We start from the raw sequence: 25,514 nt of genomic DNA, 5'->3' as shown, positions 1-25,514 counted from the left end.
AATAAAAGTTTTTTAAATCAATTTCTAAATAATGAAGCTATAGTAGGTTTTGAGTGACATAGCATTTGATTCGTATTAATTTAATTTTGGCTGTACTGTCTTCAATACCATCTGATACAAATTAGAGAGTTTACAGATGTAAGTACAGTTACAGTGTAAGTAAAGTTACAGAAGTAAGATTTATTGTATCTGCATTGCGTCGTGCATTGAGATATTCTTGAGCTATTAAATGCTACATATATGTAACGAAATTAAGATAGTAAACTTTACTTTTAAACATATTCAAAGAAATAACGAAAAAAGTCGTATAAAAAAAACGCCGGGCTTTCAATATAAAAAGATTTTATTTAGAGCAAGTACATTGTGAAATTATAGAAATTAACATTAAAGCGAATGACGTCAAGGGTAAAATTTGCTCCGCACAAGAATACGCGTGTTTACATGACGCCCGGCGGCAACACCTGAACGTGTACGTCATTTCCCGCGACTACTTTCAATGCGGTGCATCTCGAAATGGGTAAACAATAAAGACAATCCCAAAGTTTACCTACTAACGATACACGAGCAAATTGTTATACATCTACAAACTCCCGCTAAATTGTAAACAGATTAAATTTGTGATTTTACGCACACGCTTTTAGCACTTATTTCCCATTTTAGCTCATGTTCTTCAGTGCGTATCAATGTTTCCATCTGCTCATTAATGGAAAGTAAGGGACTTAAACTTCTTTAGTAACATTGATCTTAAACTGTTTTTAAACTAAATTAATATATCTTTTTTACTCAAAAATAAGTGCTATTACGTATGCAATGCCATAGCAATGTTTTCAACAATACTGTTTGAGTGTGAGGTTGTACGCCTGTATCTATGGTGATTACTAATTTCTGCAACTCTATGAGTTGCAAAAAGTTTATTCGAGAGCTTTCATAGCACGTACGTAGCTTTTATATCGAGTGAAAGTGTAATCGAACGTAACTCTTTAGTCATTGTTGTATTAAAAACGAAAACCTAACCTACAACATCCGACAATGCGAACGTATTATTGTTTTTATTACGTTTCATAATGTAAGAGGAGCGGCGTATTCGTCGAGAATATTGCAATACGAGTCTTAATTCGCAGCTGGCGAACGGGCCGATGATTCATTAAAATCTATGTTTAGTTAGATGCGTTACGTTATTGCTCTTATGGTTTTACAATAAAGTCGCGATTCGTGTGGCGCCGTAGATCCATACAGCTTTATTCTCGTCGTAATGCTTACTTGGCACTAGCCGGCGTGTGACTCAGAGGTGCACTCCCATGATTATCTTCGTCCACGCGGTCGCTTTGGAGCAGCGGAAAAAAATAATGTCAACCGACGCAAAAAAAGTTCAAAAGTGATCACGATCGTGTTTCACGGATGGCTCATTAACCGCCTTTACACTTTCGACTCGTTAATTAGAGGTTCCAACTCGAGTTCGTATGCATGCAGTTTGACGACTTTTGTTAGTTTATATACTTGTATATGGATGTTGTTGAATAACGATTAATCATGTTTCGCGCCAGAAGTCTAATATTTACCAACGCTCACACTCACACGGCTACACACCTCACGCGTGCGCACGTTATGTGCAGTTGCATAATGTTATCATACAGTCATATTACTGGTTGACTCTAAGGCTGAGGTTACACGAAGGCGGGCAACCGCTAATCGCTTTACACATTTCGTGTGAGACTTGCATTACGTCTTGCGAGCAACGTACTACTAAAAGGTACATCATTAATGAAAACATTGGGCTATGAATCCATGCCTGTTATTATATAACGGGAACTGCAACGCAGTTTATGGTGCAACAATGTAAGTAGGTTAATAAAACGGGCAACTATTATACACACGTTCGTCATACGCTAAATTTATTACTATTTTGTGGCGTGCAGTCGAGTGTTATGAGAGCAACCTCTAACATTTTAATAGCGAACAGAATTACAATTAGTTTATTATTATTTTAATGAAACTTTGACATATCAAACAATATTTAAATTATCTTTATTCAAGTAGGCACCCAAAACTCGGACTTTTTAATCGTCAATTATTATAAAATTATTAGTAGTAAGCTACAATTGATTCGAACTGGTGATCTGCTCAGAAAAACCGTTATACAGGAGTAACTGTACCAGTAAAATTATTTATGGATTATTATGAATATAGCAACCCTATTCCACACAGAGCCACTTGTCTCTGAACGTTACAAGCATTTAGTAAACATTTGCACCGGGTAAACATCTTTATAAGTGCACGCGCATCCGAACATCCGACGTCGCGGATTCGTCTCCGATGAAACCGTGTATCCGACCCGCCCCATATCCGACGGCGTGAATGGCGAGTTCATTTCGATGAATAATTAATCGAGCCCGGGCGAAACTCGAGTCACGTTCGAATTTATTCCTTATCGATTTAATATTGTATCAATTAGGTCACACAATCGAGTACTGGCTATGGCTTAATAAACTGCACATTAAGCAGAACCATAACAACGAAACGTTTTTTAAATTTATTTAACTCAATTTAAATATTGCATTTATATGTACAGTTGGTATCCGAATAATTATGGGGTACGACCTGTGATCTTTCGGAAATAGCGAAAGGTGCGTGGGTATACGCCTTGATGTATGTACACATTGTATCACTATTCAAACAGATATATGAAATTAGCAATCACGTGAATACGTGTGTTTCCACAAATTATTAAAATGTGTTTGACATTTTGCGTTGAACTTTTATGGACACCCACGCTCCACTTAAAAATCTAATATATACATTGTAACAACAAAGGATTATAACAAGGTAAAAAATTCAAAATAAAAATTGTAAGCAAAAATACAACACACGGTTTTATAATTAGAAATGCTAACAGAAAGATCATATGCCATAACAAAATGTCGGCAAACCGCGCGAGAGAGATTCGAGCGTCCGTATAACAGTGGACGGTCAACCGAAAATTAATTAACATACTTTGGCGCCGAACCCTCGTGTTCACAGGTGGCCCAACTCACCCCTCCCCTCCTCCCAAACGAAACAACCCATACGGAAATCATTTCTCTATTTCCCTGCTCCTGCACTTTATTTGAATTTCGAACAGTTTGCTACAACGTGCTTCCGACAATTCGTTGAGGTTTTTTGGTTTCAAGCCAACGAACGTGATGGATATTTGTTAATAGCGGACGTTGGTTGTAAGATGTTGTTACACTACAAAAACATCGCCTTTTAATTATATATACACACAAATAGTAACCATGCACACGCAATACAAAGTTTAATTCAATATTACGAGATTATCACAATGTGTTTACAAATGCCCTAACTATTCAGATGGTTATAGGTGTAATAACAATAAAGGGGTGAATGTTATAGAACATTTGTCAACAAAGAGTTTAAAGCTTTTACAAATATTTACAATCATCCTGTATAAAGCGATAACTCTGAAATTCTATTGGAATGCAATAGTCCAATACCTTCTAGCTAATTAATTTTAATTAGTAGTAATCCGAATTTAAAAACTAGCTTACTATGTTATCTTTAAGTTTTTATTACTTATACTATCATTAATTCTTGAAAAGGGTGTGCCATACATTAATTGACAGCAAATAAGCAAGCTATAAATTCACAAATTTAAACATTTTACAATTATAACCAACCACCCTGTATAACCACTATTAGTATCAGATTGGTTTGAATGTCTCTCGGTCTATCAAGCACCATGCTTTGTTTGCTAGGCGTATTTTATATAGATAATATTTATACACTCTAGTCTTGTACAATTTGTTCCGAAAATTCTAACTTAAATATCTGTAAGTGTATCGACAAATCTTGTTATACGAGTATATCTGGTAAAAGATTTGACACAGTATTAACAAGTGAACATTAGAATAGGAAACCTTTCTTAGTCTTGATTCTTACAACTAACGTCATCTTGAGTAGGATTTCTTATCGCATTACAACAGTTAACTGGAGACATCCCTCTACCTTTTATACAATTTGAACTTATTATTTTAACTTTGTTAGTATTCAAGACATCAAAGTAGCGACCTAAAATAGTCGATTATATAACGCTACAAAAAAAACCGGACAAATTTTATAGGTCCTTAATGACACGCGATAAAGAGGGGGTATACACGGCATTAAATTACCGGCTTTATTCCGTTGTTGGTATTAAATGCATTCCTGTTTCTGGAATCGCGTGCAATGTGTACCACCGCACCAATAGAGGACATGGCTCACTTTTTGTTAGCGGTTTCGTAGTAAACACTTGCATTAACATTGTACGAGTACGTGGATGGTTTAAATTATCTTATTTGTTAACGTGTGTAAATTGCTACTTGTTAAATCATGAATATTCATTTACGAACGCTATTAAAGATGTGTACCGGACGCCGTGATGAGATCTATTTGAATTTTTGATCTGATAACCCGTTGATCTTTAAATTTTTAATATTAATATTACACGACCATTTACGCTATGTTGCGATGTATTTATTTCTGCTTTGCGTTACACTAAAATTGTCTATGAGAATAGAAATAAATAGAAATCTATTAAAGAGCTATATAAATAGCTATAATGTAATAGTATAATTCAATAATAGCAATAATGCTATAAGCTTTTAAAAGCATGCATAATTTTAGTCCCGCTCATTGTACTTTATTTTTATTCCCGTTATATGCGATTTTTTAAAGTTTATCGTTGGACAATAAGAATTAATAACATTAACGAATATTAGCCAAAAGCGTCGTAAATAATTTTGGACATATTCATAAAAGATAATTTGATGTTTAATCATAAAAAATGTTTAAGAGGTGGTTAAATTAACGCGTAATTTTGAAATTGCAGCGCTATAGTCATCAAACAAGAACGTAAAACGCTCAATACACGGAGAGCTAAGCGTGTGTTTACGGCCGTTTTATTATTCATAATCTATTTATAAGAGACAAGTGGACTAGTGTAGACGACAGATACAATTATACAACGCACAAAGATACCCGTGTCTGTAATATCGCGGTCCGTCCTTTAGCGTCGCAGTTGTGGGCTCGACTTCCGTTGTATGATCGATACAGGTAGCCAGCCACTCGAACGTTATATTGTGAACCAGTTCGACGCTGATTCCACTTTAGTTCTTTTACATTTCGCTATTAAAATTACTATTAAATACGCTCATCACTTCAATTAATTTAACCCAAATATTTGTATGAAAAAGTCATATATTATCATTTACATGTACAAGGTGATTAGTTATAGATGGATACTTTAAAGCTGTCAATTAATGTATAGTACACCCTGTCCAAAAATCAATGGCTTCAGAAATAATTAAACTTATTACTAGATATTAAAATTTGATATTGTTTACATAGATAGTAGTGTTTACATACATTGCAGACTTTATACTGACAGAAGTTATCAGTTTGTGGCAACCTAATAGAAATTAAATAAATAATGTAACTTATTTCACAGTGATCACATTATACAGGTTGATTGGAAATAGCTTTAAAGATTATATAAATTTACACCTATAACCGAACATTCTGTATATGGCTGATTCGTCAGATTCAATTATTATTTCGTGTTTTGAATCCAATTTTTTTGCACAATAACCTCCCTAATTTTGTTTAATTTACATGCATCGGAAAAGGCGCATGGAAGGCGCAAAGCAAAAACATCGTTTTTTGTAACTATGCCTAAACCGGCGAAATCATATTATCCATCCAAATCTGCAAATACCACTTGGGTAGCAATGTAAGTCAGATAAACAAAAGAAAATAGTAACCTAGCACGAATACTTCTTTAGTGACTTCGGCACAGGCAATAACATTGATTGTCATTTGCCAAATGTTTGACAACTGGGCCAATTAATTTACTCTGTGTTTTATATGGGAAAAGAAAAGTATTAGTAACTTTATAAATTTTCTATCCTTCATGAAGAAAAATATGTAAAATCCGCTAAGCTGTTCTCTACTTTAACGTTTAAATAATATATTTGGCGAATCATAGTCATTTATATGGATAAAAAAGAGACCTAAATCCATAGGCAAAACGTTGTTTCCCAATATCTTTAAAATGGTTTACTTTGATACAATGCATCTGAAAAGTGGGTAGGTAGGTAAATATGATGTCGATTTACATATTGAATGACCGTGTTACAGTCGGACACTGATTCTACCAGCTCGTGTGGTTATTGGATTGAGGAAGGAAAAGCGTTATTGGATTAAGACCACTTGCAACCTGTGGCATGCAATCTTCACTGATTTAAAACCTGCGATGACAGGCGCCACACTCATAACGATGTCTCATTGGTGCTAAGGTTAGGCTTTCATTAATGTTTATTAATTAATGATCTACAACACTTAGATTTTTTTTATTTAATGATTAAAGATTAAAAGTTGTTATTATGTTGCGTACAAAATAAAAATATCAACACTGAATTCTCATTATTTATCACGTCAGCCGATAGAGCTGATCGTATCCAGCGACTTCCTGTGATCTAAACTATGCGTAGATCCACCTGATGCAGGACTTGCTCGTCTTTCGGAACTCACAGCATGAGCGATGTACCCCTCCGACTACCATTTGAGACGAACAATTCTTCGAACTACGTCGTTGACTTTGGTTCTTCTGTACTTCTCCTCATTTCTGATCTCAAGGCGAAGCTCCGTGGATAGCCTCATAGATAGATTGCTCTCCAAGTGACATTAAGCATTTTTATAAGATTCATTGACAACACGATGTATTCAAAAATTATTAATTTCTTTATAATGTTATTGTTCACATTTAACACTGATTCTATCCCTTTTGCGAATCGTTTATCTAACATAACTACTCTATTATATATTATACAGCATCACTAGGTACGGAAATTGAGTACACATGGCTTGTCGTCTGTATAAGGCGACAGCTAGTTAGAATATGACGCTGGAAGTAGCGGAATTCTTTTGACCTATATAGAAACAATTAACTTATTATTTCCCATGATAGGTAAATAATTATTTACTACATGCGAGTCGATGGTGTCATTTGAGATAATTTTCCGCTAAGAATCCTGTGATATCATCTTTGCTGCTCTATATAGTCATTAGTTATCATTTGCAAATAACATATAGTTGTGTAAGACTTATTTTAATTACTAAGTATTCAAGACACGGTAATTTATAGATACTTTTATGAAAATTTCATGTACACTGTCGTAACTTTTTTATTACACATTTATATTACATCATCGGCATAGGTTTCCCTAAAAATCGTTACAATGTAACCTTGACTGTATCGACTTTATTTAAAAATTAATGATATAGTAATTGCTAATTTATAAAGCTAAAATAAAATTTATCGCATTGATTTTCAAGTGTCTCTTTATTAATACATATTATCATACCAGTATTAGTTAATTCATATGCGAGCATTAATAAGCAAAAAAAAATGTTCATATCACGAGTTACGTCGCGCGCACCCGTCTGTCTCATGGACCCCAACGAGGGGGCCCACTTATTGCGGACACTTGTCATATCAACACAATGAGAGCGGGTCGCCCGCTGGATGCTTTATTATTTTAATTATTGCAGTCGTGATGCGCCCTTTGTACGGCACCGCCGCTACGCTTTCACGCGAACTTGAATTAGCCGCTGAATTGTTGTAATTGAACACTCTCAACGCTCCTACTGATCAGCGCTAATTCTGATTGCGACATGCCTGTTTCATTTATTAGTCAATTTCTAACGCTCCGTTCAGTTCAGATCATTATACCTCGTTTATTTACACTTTACTGTACAACATGGATAAAAACTAATAAAAAGGTACAATTTATGTAGAGGTACAAAAGGCGGGCTTCTTGCTCGTGGCGATATCAACAAGACAAGCTTTGGAGATATGAAAGAAAGGGCGGTTTACATACAAATACATACACGCATACATATATACAAGAATACTTATATACATATATCATCTATATAAATATATATTTACATGGAAAAGGATATTACATTATAACGAATAAATTTCAAATGCTACACAATATCCAAAGAGGCCAAGAAAGTGATCTTTTACCATTTTTTATCAAAAAAACTTTATAATGTAAATGAATTACATAATTACATATATGCAAATTGAATGGTCATAGGTATAAAAGCTTTAAAGAACTGAATATATAGTATTATCGTCACCATCATATCAGCCGCAAGACGCCCACTGCAAGGCCTCCCATAGACCTCCCCCAAAGTTCGCCACGATGACCGGTCTACCTAAAGTCCTCATCCACCTTTCGTCCCGAACGTATAGCTCATTTTCTGTCAATTAATAATTTATAAGTATTTAAATGAGAAGCGAAGTATTTATTATATATGTGTTGTATATAGTATTTTAATTTTTTTGTGTAATTATTCTATCACATTTACACTAGATACTGGTTATCTGTGCGTCTGCTATCATGCTTATAAGGCATTATATCTGCTATTACACAATATTTAAAAAGAGTAATTAAATCGATAAATAAAAAAAAATCTTCAGAGATTATTAAAGTAATGATGATATAGTAAGTCCGTGAAGATTGTACTGCCAGAAGTTATTGGCTTGCCGCATTCCAATTGAAAAACATAAATTAATGTAACATATTTCAGTGTGATCACTTTATGCGGTGTATAACAAATCACCCTCTATGCGATTAATGGTGCAAAAAAAATGGTTTGTATAAGATAGACAACTAACAGAACGCTTGATTGATATTTGGTTGTGTAAACACAAACTTTTAATACAAAAAGTTTGTAAGTATTGTTTATGTGTACGAAGTATGTATAAACCATTATAGAAATATAAAGCAAACAATTCAAAGGGCTTCACGATTGCATAAAATGAGCATGTCTTGTAATTGTATTACGAATGAACTCCATCGCGAAGAGCGTTAGTGACGTGGCTTATAAATTAAAATCCAACATTCATCAGTTTTCTGCGCGAACATTCTCGTGCTCTATCCAATGAAATCATATTTCTTTGTTGCACCGACATATTGACTTTGCGATACGCATAAGTCAGACGCTTAAGGCTATTTGTTTTATGTCATTTACCATCTATTATACCTTAAAAGGTAATGCAGGAATGCAGTCATTATTTACGCTAGTAGTAAAACGTACAGTGTAAGTCGGTGCTGTAAATAATGCAACTGCAAATTTGTTACGTGGATGTAGGGCGACATGCAGTCGGACTTTCGACACGGCAAACCGAATGCGGTGACACTGAGCTGTTATAATTGCTACGTTCACTTTTAACTTTGGCTTCGTTTTCGTTGGTCTAGTTGGTAAATCGACGTAGCGTACTGAATTTTTCTACCATTATTTTTATAAGTTCTACAGGATGATTTGTAATAAATTTTAAAAAAAGAGTAAATATATATCTCATTTGCTCTTAATTAATATACGGTATACTCTAAACAAAATTAATGGTTTCAATAATAATATATTAATCTTTATGTACTAAATATTGGTGAAGACTTTGTATAGCCTGAAGGTTCTGTCACATTACAATGGAAAAAAGTTAATTGAAGTAATATTTGAGATATCATTCTATAGAGATTGGAAATAAGTATAAAGCTTTGAATCTTTTACCAATTTAAAGTTTTTACATCTAGACAATCACAATGTATATTTTGGGCTATGTGAATTTAAAATCTTTAAAGCCGATAAAAAATGGTACAAAGGTATAACTTTAAATGATTGAACCAACTCAAGAATCAGTAGAGTTGCACTAATAAATTGATATTGCTCTTTTATTGATAATCGCGGACATAAATCATATCTCGTCTAGCCGATGAATCTTTTAAATTGATGAAAGTTCAACTTATATTCTTATAAGTTTGGTATCAAAAATCGTTTCTTGTATTAAATGAAATTTTTTGTAGATGAAATCATTGTCATACATTTTTGTCGTTTTTTAATTGAAGTTAGAAAAAATATTTGTTTTTTATCGTCATTATTTCAGTCGCAGAAACTCCTTTGCTAGATATAGGCCTTCATCGTAGATCTCCAATGGGACCAATTGAAAGCTCGCATCCAACGTCTTACGATTGCCTTGTTTTTAATACAGACATTATAACAACGTAATTATATTTAAAAGAACATATATATATATATATATATATATATATATGTTAGTCGAATCGAAGAGAAAGATAAATGTTAAGTGAGTAGGTCTTTAATAACAGATAAAAATAGACGAAATACTTGGTTCGTCGTAAAAGTTACTTCGCTCAAGGTAGGCACCGGCAGGATTTATAAAGTACCGGGGACATTGCTTCGAAAGCGGGCGGCGCATATTTTATCCTCCCAGCTCCCGATCCGATCTTCATAACGAAATTCTCCGTTTTGATATTATATTTATATTGTTAACGTTTCGTACCTGCATATTTCTAACGGTAAATATGAAAATTTCGAGAATACCTACGACCTCGGCTCTCGGATCTTGGGGAACAAAGATACTCGCTATTAAGAAATTTTAGATTCGACATTCTGGAGTTCGCGCGATTTTTACTTTTGTTTGTACGAGTTGCAAAACATTTCGCGGAACGTTATTTATTACACTTTTATTTTTGTATTATTTTTTTGTAATGTTAAATGAATATAGCAATTTATTAATCAGGAAATAAGAACAAGTGATAATTGAGATTGTAATAATTCGTACCATATTTAGTATCACCAAAAATCTCATTTAAGATTTATAAAAGCCTCTGATGATAATGAATAATGCACATTATCTTTATCTAGTTGAATGAACATAAAGAAGCGTAGAACTAATTTATGGCTATCATAAAGGGTATAAATCTTTAACAATTGTTTTCTTTTTATTGCAATTTAAAACTTTTTTTCTTATTGTGATACATAGTTTATGTATGTGTAATTTATGTACATACAATATCCTCCTATGATTACGTTATTATTAGTAATAAGATAGTAAGTATAATATTTATCATCTATAGTAAATAGAATTAAATATTTTGGATTATTTTTCTGTCACATTTACATAAGAGCCTACTTGTTGTCCCTGTAGCACTCTATGTTTTCTGGTAGAGAAGGCTTTTAAGGCATTAAGTGTGTATAAAAAATAAATAAAAGAAGACGGCTTAATTTAGAAATTTAGTTTTCCTTTTTTTTTTCAATTAAGAAATGACCTTCAATAAACAGATGTTACAGTGCCGGCAAGTTTATGCTTGTCGTGTACAGTCGTAAATCACGTTGTGTACCAATGTAACGTGCCAGTAGCCACAATACGATCACAAGTTTACAACGCGAGCATCCGAACGGATAAGCAAACACCGGCTTACGTCAGAGCCAAGCACACGGACCATTCACATCGGCAGATATAACATTGCAAACATTGACTCAGTTTTAGCTTAAAACGCATTTTTACTTATACCCTGAAATCATCTATATATAAGTTTATATCACTAATCAATCAATTTCTTAACGTACTGCTAACTCGGAAACAATTTGGCCATTTTTTTTTCATATTATATTTTCTTTAAAGCGCGATGAGCGTTTTTAGTTACAATACTTTTCCCTTACAAACTACTTAAGTGAATAAAACAGTATCTAGCGTCACCTTAGAGGATCTTGTAAAGGTGTTTACCTTTACAAGATCCTCTAAGGTGGACACCTTGTGGGTGGATGTCATCCTTCGATTGACTTGATCCGTAATTGCACACCAAAACTTTAAGACACCGGTCATCTGTTTTGCGCGCTGTATCCTGCTCCCTGTCAATCTGATTGGCTCATTACTGATTCGCTCTTATACAGAAATCCCGAGCATAGCATAGCTTATGCATCCATGAATGTAATATTTGTGTCAATCCACTAAATAAAACTTTAACAGATCAAAAATAAAATTCAATATTCAATCGTTTACAATAGAAAGTATTATCTTTAAAAGGAATTTCTTTTAAGCAACATAATTCAGTTAAATAACCAGTCATAGTTAGGAAATGAAAAATGTATACAAATGTAATTTCACATTCGAGTGTACCTTTATTCTATCTTAGAAGAAAACAATATGCATAAAAGCCCTCACTAACGGTAGTTACCTGTTTATGTGATGAACAATTATAAACCGATTAAATTTTATAAGGAAATCAATAAACAGTTATGCTTATGGTTTAATAACGTAGTAAACATTCACTATGTATTTATCATAAAGCGGCATGTTTATAAATTTATTTTAACTGTTTATTAAACACGCAGAAGTAATATTCGTCCAATATTCGTTTTTTAATCTGCATATCTTCAATAACATCATCCAAAAACATATAAGTGTTTATTTCTCAATAAAAACTCGCTTGATGGATGAAGATGAATTAGATTAAAAATTGTTAAACACACACTTTAAAAAAAATATCCAAGTGTAAACGCATCTTAAGATCTTTCCAATCATTTTTCACTTGCTAATGCGGTAGAAAGAGCGCTATGTTAACCTTACGGTGAACAAAGTGTAAGCCAAACGCTGACCCAAAAATTTTGTTTTTGATACGTTTAAAAACCATTACATTTTAATGCGCTCCTTATCTCATATAAAAAATTAAAATTGTTATAATGTGCTGTAATAATTGTTTGTCGAACGCATACATCAAATCATTACAGAATAAGTATTGATTACCAGTTATTCGAGTTTAGTTGGTCTTTACAAAAGGTCAATATCTAGTACCTTTTTGTGTATAAATATACAGTTGTTTATTTTGAAACAATTTGTGAAAACTACATTACTGTTTCCTGCTGTTGCTTTTGGCAGCAAATAAGCTACACATTCACTATTTTAAAGCTTTTACTATCTATTCATAATCACCATGAGTAAAGTCACGTATATCACTTCGAAATATGTTAGATTTTTTTTTAATTGGAATGCAACCGGTCAGTAACTCCTGTCAGTACAAAGACTGCACGGACCGATGGTAAACAATAATTAATTTTTATTTGTAGTAATCCGAATTTTATAATGCTTTTAAACGCTCTTTCTTGCTCTACTATCATTACGTCATTTATTATGTCTGAAATTATTGATTTTTGAATAGAATGTACCATACATTAGGCAGACAGCAAATGTGCTATGTATTAACCCTTTTAAAGATTAAAACCTAACATTGTACTTCTTAGACAGCCTCTTCACTAGAAAAACGTAGACTCTTTGGTAACCGATAATATGATAGAAGCTGCCAAAGTTTGGGCATGTGACATCATAGAAGGGAAACTAAACCTAAATGACACAAGTCTACCTAGACATCTCTTAAAGTCCCTTGCTTAAGAACTTACAATCCTACTAATTCGGTGAACTAAATGATGTAATGACCTAGGCCATGGTTACGGCTTTGCCATCCTTAATCCAGCTAAGAAACCATGGTAAAATAGAATGAATTCCTTTGAGAAGGCTTGTTTTTCATTGGAAATATTACATCTTACTTATAAGTGCTGTGTATAACAACATATTTTAATGTAATTTTTTTTCCAGCGAGCGGCGCGCTCGCTGCCGGCACGATTGCGTCACCGTGGAGCGCAGCGGCCGGCGCGCCCGACACCAACGGCTCGGGCGGCGCCGACGCCAAGCACCTGGACGTTGGCGACGCGAGCGACGATGAAAAGGTAACCCTTAAGCCATCACAGCAACTGCTCAAGTTAATGAACTACTCACCCCTGCAATAGAAATCCTAAACACGAGCAAAATACACTTTTCAAGACCCAGACCCCAGGTCACTACTAGGAGAGTTCCCGAAATAAGTTACTATCTGGCGTTGAAATCAGGGAGGAGACAATAGCCTCCCTGATAGGCGGCGATGACAAACAGGCGTTCATATCCCTTTATAAAGAGATCGCCAAAAGGGCGATAGAAAGAAATAAAACAAACAGAGTATAAAAAGATAAATAGATTAAAAACGTCAATAGAAACAAAACTGTGATAGAAATAATTATAGAATAAGTAATAATGTGAAAAGAAATATAAAATAAAAATATAAATCAAAAAATGTAAAAAGAAAAAGGGAAGAATGATAGACGAACAGAGCAAAAGGGTAAGAAAGAAGAAATGTGGTATAAAAGAATGGAATGAAAGATCATGTGAAGAATGGAAGCAGAGAACGGAAATAAAAAAAATGTGAAAAAAAGTGAAAAAAAATAAATTGCCCAAAAAAGACCCTGTCCCACCACAAGATAGGGGTACGAGAGGCCCTCAATAGCGGGGGTCATAAAAGAAAAAAAAAAGTTACTATATTGAAGTGTAAACTATACGCCTTTAATGCTCAATTAAAGTCATATATCGTCCACTGCTGAACATATACCTCATCCATATATTTTCAATACAATTAGTTGGAAGTACCCTGTATTCAGCGTCTTTCGAAGATCTTACAAGGTTGTATGTCCACCTTGTAAATGGAAGTCCTATCTTAAGACCCCAGCGGCCATCTGTTCTGCGCGCTATGAGGCCTGCCTACTGCTACATTAACATGCCGTTCTGATAAGCTATGTCGGTTAATATCGTTCGTCTGATTCGATATGGTAAAGAAACATATATAGCATAGCCCTATTCACGGATTTTCGAGTGACTGTGAGGTGGTTAATATGACCACAAGTGAGAGAGAGTGAAAGACCACGTTTCAATTCCGCACATAACGTTTTTGTGAAACAAAATGTGACGCACATGACGTCAATCTTGTTTACTATATGGCAATTAATGTTATATTTTTTAAACAATCATATACATTGAACCTCAGTGGAATAATGGAGCTCTAATTATAAAAAATTAAAATAATATTATTTACTTCCTACTTAAATAAAGTTGTTCACCTTTTAACTTTCATACAATCAGTTTCTCTTAATACATACAGTAGTACTTAACGTAAATTTTAATGCAACTTAATTAGAAAAAATCTCGTGTACTAGAAAAAGCCAAACAAGAAATCCATGGAATTTTATTCTAAAAGTATGTTCCAAACTTATAACTCTTCAGCGGAGTCACGAAAAAAAAAACTTTTGTGTTAAACTAGTTACTTTAACTTTTTTATTTGCTCAGGTTATCGTTCTCTTTGTCCTTTGCATTTTCTGCCTTTCCAATTTATACTCGAACAACTTTTCTCTCGCATTTGTACTTTGAAACATGTTAAATGTTACTATGTACGGGAAACTGAATTCAGGTCTATTTCAAGTCAGTAAATGGCACAATGTATGAAATGTCACATACAACTTTTTGATAACTGTAAACGACAGTGAAACTTTTTAAATAGCGTACGTATTAACAGAACGCTTATTTATTTTGACATGCGTACTGTAGAAGTAACAGGTGTATCGATATTCGTAATTCGGCGAGATATCGCTCGACTATATTTCGAGTGGTTTTTCGGGGAACAGTGATTCACGATGTTTTCGAACGGTGTCGGCTCGGAGTTGAAACGTCGGAGTATTTTTATTTTCCTTTGAGAATAGAATCAAGTCTATTAATTACAATGACGCACTCAGCGCCTTATGCTTCGGATCCGGGCGAAACCGAGACGTTCCGACTTTACCGGCATCTGTTTTATGTACTGACTCAGTACTTTAATAATTTATTAACACTTCTTATATAATGTATAACTGCTAATTTAATGTCGAAGGCACTTTTTATCGATTAAACATTTGGGAGGTGCAAACATAAATTAATAAAAGTGGGTGAAGTACAAATCAAAATGCAAAAGGAAACAAATAAGTAAAATGCAAAAGAACGAGATATACTAACGACTATGACTAATAATAATAGAATATTAATATAATACTTATATTTAAGTATAAATAAACATAGCGGGAGGCTTAGCCACACCGCGTCTACCGGCTCGTGTTTGCTACTGGAGAACCTTTCACCTCCAAGGATCATCGGTTGCACTGTCACTTTAGAGAAGCAATTCTTTAAGTTACGTCGGTGACCTTGACTTTTCAGCGGATCTCCTCATTTATGATTCGATGTCGCAGCGATACTTCGAACATACCCCCTTCCATTGTTCTCTAAATCCTTGAACATATGGGTCCTCCCACCGTAAGCGACTATTTCTGGGATAAATATATAAAATACAAATGTTGTTATGACTGCGTCAGCGTGTCAAGCGAAATGGTTTTTCCTGACATTTTTCAGCTAACAATATTTATATTACCTAATAAAACTTTAAGTAGTTTACATAGTATTGTGCGCGTGATTATTTCCGGAAGCCTAAATAAATAAAAAAATATTCTGCGTATCGTTATAATATTATTAGGAACCACCTGTGTTTATTATAAATTAATTATACAAAATTATTAAAATATACATAGACTAATTTAATACTTGTCAATAATATTAAAATAAATAATAATGTCCATTTATTATAGTCGTATAAAACAAACTTTGATAACGTTTTTGGTAGCTCATTATTTATTGAATGCGAAATTTCCAATACGTATCTAATTTCAATAAGCAACATGAATGAATTCGCCGGTTTCGTCAAGGTCAATTTGCACGCGGACAAATATAATTGACGGTGCTTTAGGTATGGAACACACTTGATTTTTTCGTCTCGTTTTATTTAATAACCTTTAAGTAAACGCAAAACCAATAAATAAAAAATATTCGCGGCAAAGATTGATACTTCTAAATTAAAAGCAATTTTCATTTTTACCAGAGTATCAAATGATTACACAATCCTGCCTTCAAAAGATTTGATAACGACATTGTAATATCTGATATAGTAATTTACAAAATATTTTACTTACTGCACGTAATTTATTATCTTTTTCTGTGTCCTAAAATTAGTGTTATGTTTGTTTCTACACACATTGAAGACATAAATTAATGAAAACTGAACTAAATAATGATGATTGTTATGTTACTGACCAGGATAATAAGAAAAGTATAATTTTAATTTCTAATTCATCGTCATCATTTCAGCCGTCGGATGTAAACGGCTGAACAAAAGCTCCTCCCATAGATTTCCAATAAGACCTGTCGTAAGCGGCCTTTGACTACCTCAGTTCGATTTTTAATTCTGTATTCATTTCCCTTTTGCATGGTATGAATAGACAAGTGTGTAGTTTCTCTTTCTCGTTGAACCATGACGATTCACGATTCACATTTGAATGCCAATACTATTTTTTACGTTGAGTAAATATTTAGAGGAACGAAGGTCAAGGCGAGGCAAACACGGCAAATCCCTATCGCTAACTCGTGTTAATTTATTGTGAAAACAGTTCTTTTCATGAAAGTATAATGTGTGATGAATGACTATAAACAGTAAAGTTATTGATAAATGGTAATATTGTATGAATTTTAAGTATTAATATTGATAAATGTCATTACTTCTGAATAACCTGATGATTTATCATCATCATAGTTATGTCAGTTGATAGATGCCCACTACAAAGCATACGCTTCCCTGAAAGATCGCCATGATGATCGGTTTTGCGCTGCCCGTATATGCGACTACTCCCGACTTTGACTATGTCATCGATCCTCCTAGTAGGAGGCTTCTTCACACCGCGTCTACTGGCTCGTGAACTGGTCGAAGACGACCGCAACAGCAGTCATAGTGATGTGCCTTCCTATCCTAATTCTATCTAATTGTTTGGAACATTTGCAGGACCTGTCGGCCGCGGATGCCGAGGGCGTGTGGAGCCCGGACATCGAACAAAGTTTTCAGGAGGCACTGGCGATATACCCACCTTGCGGCAGACGCAAGATCATTCTCTCCGACGAGGGCAAGATGTACGGTGAGTCCGGACATGCTAGAGGAACCATTTTATAATATTACATATTTATAATTTAATTAATGCTATTAATATTAAATTAATATATTTTACATTGTACTATTTACATACAGTATTCATGTGGATCTTGGAATAATCTGTTTGTAAGGTTTAGCTAAATGGTCTAATGAAAGACGAACTTAAATGTAAATAGTCATACTCCTAGTGCTATTGCAAACAGAGACTTATCCTCATTTACTCATTGTCTACATCATATCTTCCGATCAAATCGCAACGATGACCGGTCTTGCGTTATCCGCATCTGGCAACTTCCCGCGTTCTTAACCTATCGCCGGTCCACCTAATGGAGGTTCTCTCCGCGCCATTGCCAGGGTTTAAATCAATATGTTATCTATCTATATAATAATATCATGTTATCTATCTACCAAAACTCTGGTAACTTTTACTTATAGACGTCGTCGGTTTAGCACATAGACGTCCTCTGCCTCCACCAATGATATCCATGACGAGAAATATCACAATCGTCACGCTTAGCACGCAATGTGATCGCTTTGTGATATCATGATATGCAAAGAACGCTGCTGCCTTCTCTAGAAACGTATTTGTGAGTTAATGCTAAGAGTGAACTATATAAGACGAAACTCGAAAGTCTCAGTCATACTTATTCCGATAAATAAATAAAAAAAACATTAACGAAAGTAAAAAGGATATTAATAATGATTATTATCATAGAGGAGCAAACGTATGGCAGCTTAATTTGCTCAAGAATAAAGAGTATAATACAAGGAATTGTACATGTTTCATAATAGAATAATAAAACATATCCTTAACAGCGCTAGTAAAATAGTTTATCAGAAGTTACTATCTGTCTTAATGTTGTATGTTTACCACATACATACCTCTATCGGCCAATACTTAAATCACATCAAGACACATATGTTAATTGTGTGGTTTATCACCTCCTAAAGTTGTAACTCTTTCGCGAAATCAAGGTTACAGTCAAGCGAAGACAGAAGATGTGAATCATTCGTTTAATACTATAACAAGCGCAACAATTTTTTTATTTTACGAAATCACTATAACATGATCGATCTACACTTTTCCTTTCTACCGAAACTTCAAGTGTAAACTTTTAACGGTTTGATATAAAAAATTGAATGTACATTGCATTTTATAGGTTACAAATTATGTATTAACACCCTATTCAAAAAGATTACACTAAAAATTATCATCATAAAACCTCAAACGTAGGTTATTGTACTATCTAAAACCAAATAAATATTTTTTTCTATGGTTTGACTAAAATAACATGTTCTGGACTTCAGACGGAATTGAGATATTGAAGATTTCACGACCTGAAAAGTAAACAAATCAAATCGATATAGAGAATTACAAGTGCGAAACATGATTTTTAAGTTTAATAATCAATGACTTTAAATTCATCAATCTCTATCAACTGCTTAGGTATAATAATTAATATGGTGAAGGAAAACCTTAGTAGTTTTTGTGTAGGTGTAAGTTGTTTCTATAAAGAAAAAAACATTTAGTACTCAATTTCAGAAAATTATTTTCAAAAAATTCATAAGGTAACTTACTTGAACATCTTATAATGTAAGCGTTGCATTGTTTAAAGAAAATGCATCGCGTTAACACAAACCTAAATTTAATTGAATCGTCTCCGTTTTATTTGATTTTGCTTATGCATCGAGTCGTATTATATTATGTGAAGGCCGTCCGAAAACGAACAATGCCCGTGGCACGAGACAAAAGCCGGTGGGTATTGATGGGACCGACAAAGCGGTTCGCAATACGATTCCTTGGAAAGACGCGGACCGACAATTATTATCTGGCCATCGTTGTGTCGTCACTTCTAGGAAGTGGAGAGGAGTTTCGTTGCTTTTGTACTGCACGCGGTTTTTCGGCAGCGATGGAAAATAACTCGCGGGGCTAGTCAGCTAATTACCAAGTAGCAAATCAACTATGATCATTAAACTATTCAACTTTTAAAAATATGTAAAATCATTTATAAATAGTCATGTTAAATCTAACCAATCTATTTTTAGATTGATTTTAGCAGATTTTTGTATATATGGGAATTTAACTATCATTAAATAAGACCGTTTTCTGGTATACTAGGTAATTTAAGAATAAGAGCACTGGTAACATTTGTCATAGGCCTAAGTGATGGATCATAACATTGAAGTCAAATAATGAAACTCGAAACAGCGTAATGTTAATTTATAAATGTTGCAAGAGACTAAAGAAATATTTATTAATAGGATTCTACAACAAGTTTCGTTTTTGCCGAGTCACCTAGATGTCTCCGTTTTTGCAATAGTCGTGAGTAGGCCCTTATTAGTTGTATATAAGACATTCAAAGTCACGGGAAGGGATGCGTGCAGTGCAAAACACGTCATCTTTGCGATCTTTGGCGGAGGAATGTGCCTTGCTGTGGGCATCTATCGGCTGATATTATAACGAATCACTTTATTGGTGTAGTTTCATAACAAACGGGTTACGAAAAATTGACCCTCGACCTAATTTAAAGCCGAATTCATTAAGTCGCGACGGTTGCAAGAAAAGCTCGGCTCTTCAAATCGTGCGAAACCGGAGAACATTTTTTCACGTTACTCTGTTAACTCGGGAAGCTCGTTAACGCGACGTGACGATTGCCACTTAAATGAAACCTTTTCCCTTTAGAGAATTAACAACATCCGGAAATCTTTTGTACCCCAGTCCCTCGGTCGATCATTCACACGTTTACTTCAATAGCAAAATTTTGAAAGCATACGTTTCGAGGACAGCTTACATAAAGTAATTACCTTTCGTAGGTTTATTGGTTATAGGTATAAAAGCTATGAATGAGTGAAAGTTTAGCTCAAATAACCAAAAAGCATAGACTTATTTCCAAACACCTTGTATAAAGTGATGTGGCACTCTGAAAAATGTTACATTAATTTTTTTCTCTATTGGAATGTGACAATCCTATAACTTCAAGTAGTACAAAGTCTGCAGACAGAGAGTAAACATAATTAGTTTTAATACATGTATAGGAACCCGTATTTTGTAGCCGCTTTTTCTTACTTTATTGTTATAACATTATTATTTATGAAACCATTGACATTTGAATAGAGCGTACCAGATATTAATTGACAAAGTATGAGCTAGACATTTGATCTTTTGAAGCTTTTACACCTATAACTAACCGGCCTTTATATACATCAATCAGCTTACTTTCATTTTCTTGTTACGTGAATTGACGGCTCCGAATTACGTCTGTATGTGTAGTCGATACTTTTATCATAAATAACCGTTCTTTATTTTGACATAACATCTCTAATATAAGGCCTGCGATGCATGCGGCACCCGTCGATAGTGAATGTGTTAAATATCGTCTTCGCCGGGACATTAGGAGAGGAGCCAAGATCGCAGCGCAGCGATTTTTATTTCAACCGTTGTAGAACGCTTCGCAGTTTCATTTTTTATCCGTCAATAAAACCGATAAGAGAACCCATTAATGAAACAACTACGTTTTCTCGTGATTAAACCTTGCCAAATGAATATTTACTTTGTTTTGTTATTTGCGATTGGAATATAAAATATAATAATATAAATTACTCTTATTCTTATGTATATGTTGAGCAGTGGTTACTCGCGGTCGCGGCTTCGATTCCCAAGATAAAAACTTACATAATTCACACTTTGTACATTAATTATACAGGATTGCCACTGCTCATGTTCAAATTTTAAGAAGATGGGCAGTAGCGTCATCTGCGTACCATAATACCACATTGCGATCTCCAACCAAGCGTGGTGATTATGGTATATCCTCTTAAAGATATCTTTGGAGGAGGCGTATGCCCTGCAATGGGCATTTATGGACTGAAACGATGAACGTCGTCTATATACAAACACATTAATAATTTCTTAGTAGGATCATGTATAGGGGATTAGTAATGTACATTATAATGACGGGCCTCATTATCAGGCTCACTGATCTCAATGAGCCACGGATGGCATGATTATGCCCGTATTTCTCTACGAGATCGCACTAGGGATGATAAGATCCGTAAAAGAACGAGAGTAACCGACTTAGCACAACGGATCGGCAACTTAAAATGGTAGTGGACAGGCGACATAACGCGCAGATGGCAGCTGAGTCTTGGTTCTGGACTAGAGACTACGGACCGGCAAACGCAGCGTAAAACGTCTATCCAAAAAATGGACCAACAACTTTGTTAAGTCGTTTTGCGATGCTGGATGCGAGCCGCTTCAAATCGGTCCCATAAGAAATCTGTGGGACACTAAACGTAATAAAAGATTAAATTTAGCTATCGATGATTATGGAAAAATTATTAGATACGATGATGATACGATAGATGAGAATTAAGGCGATCTGTGAGAGAAGATCAGAACATGAAGACTGAAAAATTTGTGAAAGATGTGTAAAAAAGAGAGACGGAATTGGTAAGAAAAACAAAAAAACAAGATTAAAAAAAATTGATAAATATTTATACCCGAAATGTAACGTCTATCTCTAAACATAGCAAGGGAAAAAAAGAAATCAATGGAACATGCCTGTGTCCAACGTTTTATGACTGAAATAATGACTGAATTTTAATGACATTAATTAGATTAAATATTATTATATACATAATTTGCAACTTTAATTTAAAACTTATTATTATTCTTGCTATCTTAGATTTAGCAAATCGGCCGTTAAATAAAACCATTCATAGCTACACGCCAATTGCTTCCGTCAAATGATACGCGTGAGTGATGTAATCTTTCGACTAAAAGGCGCTGTACCTTGTATTGTTACTGGATTAATAGTGTTGTGCAGTTGTGTTATTTTTGTGTATCTGTCGCGTTTTAGCGATACGTAACCAAGATCGACCTTTAAAGTTGAATACAATCATAAAGATATTTACTGCTCCGATAACACGTATTCATTTTTTATCACCTACCTTTTTAATATTAGAGTACGGAAGCGACCGATCTAATTTTTGGGGCATAGGCATGCTACGCGGCACAATTGACGTGGAACAATTAAAGGCGTCCAGGGCCATTAAGCCTCCGGACTGCTATTAAGTCCGCGTCAAGCCAACATTATACGGCCGGGTTTTAATTAAAGGACTGTCCGCTAAGCCTCCCGCGCTAGATGGAATTGCTAAACAAATCTACATCAGGCGCCGTGTCCACCTTAAGTGATTTAATGGGCGTAAAGAAATGCGACGTTTTAATAACAATGCTTTGGTTGAAACCGTGACCACGGCGGAATTGTTTCTCATTACATTTGAGATAAATTAGAAATTTATCCCGGTTCTAGTCTTCATTTTATTTATGGTTAATGAGATTTTTTTCAAATTATTTTTATTTATTTTTTTTACAAAATAACAATCAAAATATATTGTCTGACTTGATTTACCTCAACACCATCATCGTCATTTCTGGCGTAGACTTACTTCATAGATTTACAATAAAACCAGTTAGTAGTCGAATGCATCCAGATTCTTCCGACGACCTTGACAAGGTCGTGTAACCTTCCTTGTGGGTGGATGTCGTACACAGCGCTTGCCGTTTATTCTACTAATTTTAATTAATTGATATTAGTCGTAGTATTACAATAATATTATTTAAAGAAAAGATACATATTTAGATAGTGACAAAAAAAAAACAAATTGGGCAAGCGTAACCGCGGTACAACCGCTAGTGCGTCCATATAATTGCGGACACGCGCGTCTCGTCCGGACAATATATGAGCACATTACTCGCGGACGTGTTGGCCCGGGCTTAATCTAGCGCTCAAGTGCGTCACCCTTGTCCATCCGTTCGCTCCCTCGCCCTTTCCCGTCTCGTATAATCTCCGGGAAATTACTAACTGCCCTTACACCTACTGCTAATATTAGCGTGACTCGATTTGTTCGAGTCGAAAGCTTAGTGCGCGGAATTAATACCACTTACAGCTGAACTGCTCTCTGACGTTTCTAGTGTTGTCTTTACACTGTAAACGCGTGTAGTACAGGAGAATCGCAAAAGTAGAGAACGGTTCTGATAATTCGGCTATTTTAATACCATATATAACACTTATCATTTGGTATTAACCACAGAGTAACTTAAAACACCAATCCAAGCAGACAGGTATTGACGTCAATCAAAACTAAAAGATGTTTCAGGATGTAATCTAACAAAAATATTGTGTACTATGAAGCATTAAAATAAATTTAATGACAATATTATCAGTCTAATTAATTAATTTATATTTATAATTAGAAAAGCATATCAGAAGCCGGTGTATTAAAATGATACAATTAAACACCTGCCTATTTAAAGTTTGTACAGCTATTACATAATATATGATATACAACAACAAATAAGTAAGTAAAGTGGGTTAACATGTAATATCACATTATCATATATTACAAAACTAAAATAAAATCATTACTCAACTTTATTTAACAAGTGTTAATACTTGTCGGAAATCTTGCAATGTCCGACGTAGAGAACTTATTTTTGTAAGTGATGCTTAAATTTTGTGACATTAAATCAATAAATAAAGCGGTCATTCTGATTAGTGTTTTATTTATTCGACTGCGTCAGGCCATAACTGTTGTCGGTATTAATCCGGAAAATCAAGTTTATTGTTTTAACTAACATCTAACCTTGTTTGCAATAATACATATTTAAAACATAACATTCTAGAAATAAAACGTTAAGCGTTAAATTTCCATTTCCTGTCAGGGAATCAAAATAAATTAGTGAAAAATCCCATTCATATCTAAAAATTCTAAAATTATTTCCTTTAATAATACTTTTCAGCTTGAAATTCTCGATATCAAACATAACCTTATAACTGCTTATTGCTGAAACACCGAAAATGGAAAGTACTTCACTATAGTTACGAAAGTTAGTAGCGTTTATTAAGAGTTTTTACGGATTCATTGCGTATACCTCATGATACTTATGAACTAGCTATCAAATAATTACTCGATAAGTTTGTTTTATTAGGGGTAAATATACTTTAATCCATCGGTAACTGTGTAATATTTAATAATAAACCACTTTGTAATGCCTTTAAACAACAGGCAAAGCTTATCAAACAAACATGTGTAAAATAATGATGTGATAATAAAGCTTAGGAATTGCTTATAACGTTTACATTTTAAAAAGCCGCTGTCGAGTTTCTGGCTGACTCTTCTCAGCAGATCAGCATACCGAGACGGTAGTATCTTAATATTTATAATGTTAAAACACTTAAGGATTCAAAAGTGCATTTAAATGTGTAATTGAATAAATATATTTTGAAAGTGGACTTAATAGATTACTTGGTAAATTGATCAGAAAAAAAATGCATCAGATTTTGTTGTGGGCTACTCTCAAACCAGAGTGCCTTTGGAATTCTAGTAACTAGGTATTTTAAGTTGAAGGATACCATTATAAGGAAGTTCAATTTGATTCCAGGTTCTATCAAATTAGGCTCTTAACTATCTTATTAGGCTCTAAGATTCTTAACATGACGTTATATTGTAAAAATTGTGTTTTGTTTTGCATATACTATTTGCATGTTACTATTAGCTTTACCGAATGTAAACGAAGTAAGAAAAAGTTTTGTTTAACTTGGTTCTAATGTACAAGTCTCAAGTATTAAGAAGATGGTTTTTGTAATTATGAAATGTATTACAATAGTTTTTTTTTTTATTTATTTCAGAACGTTAACAAACACTTTCTGCCATTTGTGTATGTAATGTAAGTTAAATCGAGGAATTTGA

At 34.1% G+C, this 25,514-nt stretch overlaps 1 protein-coding gene across 4 annotated transcripts in view; it reads left to right on the top strand.

Annotated features, from left to right (window-relative positions):
- Positions 1-25,514, top strand: part of sd (TEA domain transcription factor 1 homolog scalloped) — a 107,809-nt gene that overhangs the window by 63,437 nt on the left and 18,858 nt on the right. For all 4 annotated transcript variants that reach the window (XM_068771455.1, XM_068771456.1, XM_068771453.1 and 1 more), the window contains 2 exons: positions 13,499-13,629; positions 17,619-17,748. In XM_068771455.1, coding sequence (XP_068627556.1) covers positions 13,499-13,629; positions 17,619-17,748 — 261 coding nt within the window. The remainder of the gene's footprint in view (positions 1-13,498; positions 13,630-17,618; positions 17,749-25,514) is intronic.

The sequence above is a fragment of the Battus philenor genome, unplaced genomic scaffold (genome assembly GCF_028537555.1).
Source record: "Battus philenor isolate CCGP_79_NKW_IND1 unplaced genomic scaffold, ilBatPhil1.0.hap1 SCAF_4, whole genome shotgun sequence".
Lineage (NCBI taxonomy): Eukaryota > Metazoa > Arthropoda > Insecta > Lepidoptera > Papilionidae > Battus > Battus philenor.
The sequence above is the reverse complement of the archived record's forward strand: the minus strand, read 5'-3'. Positions and strand labels throughout refer to the sequence as shown.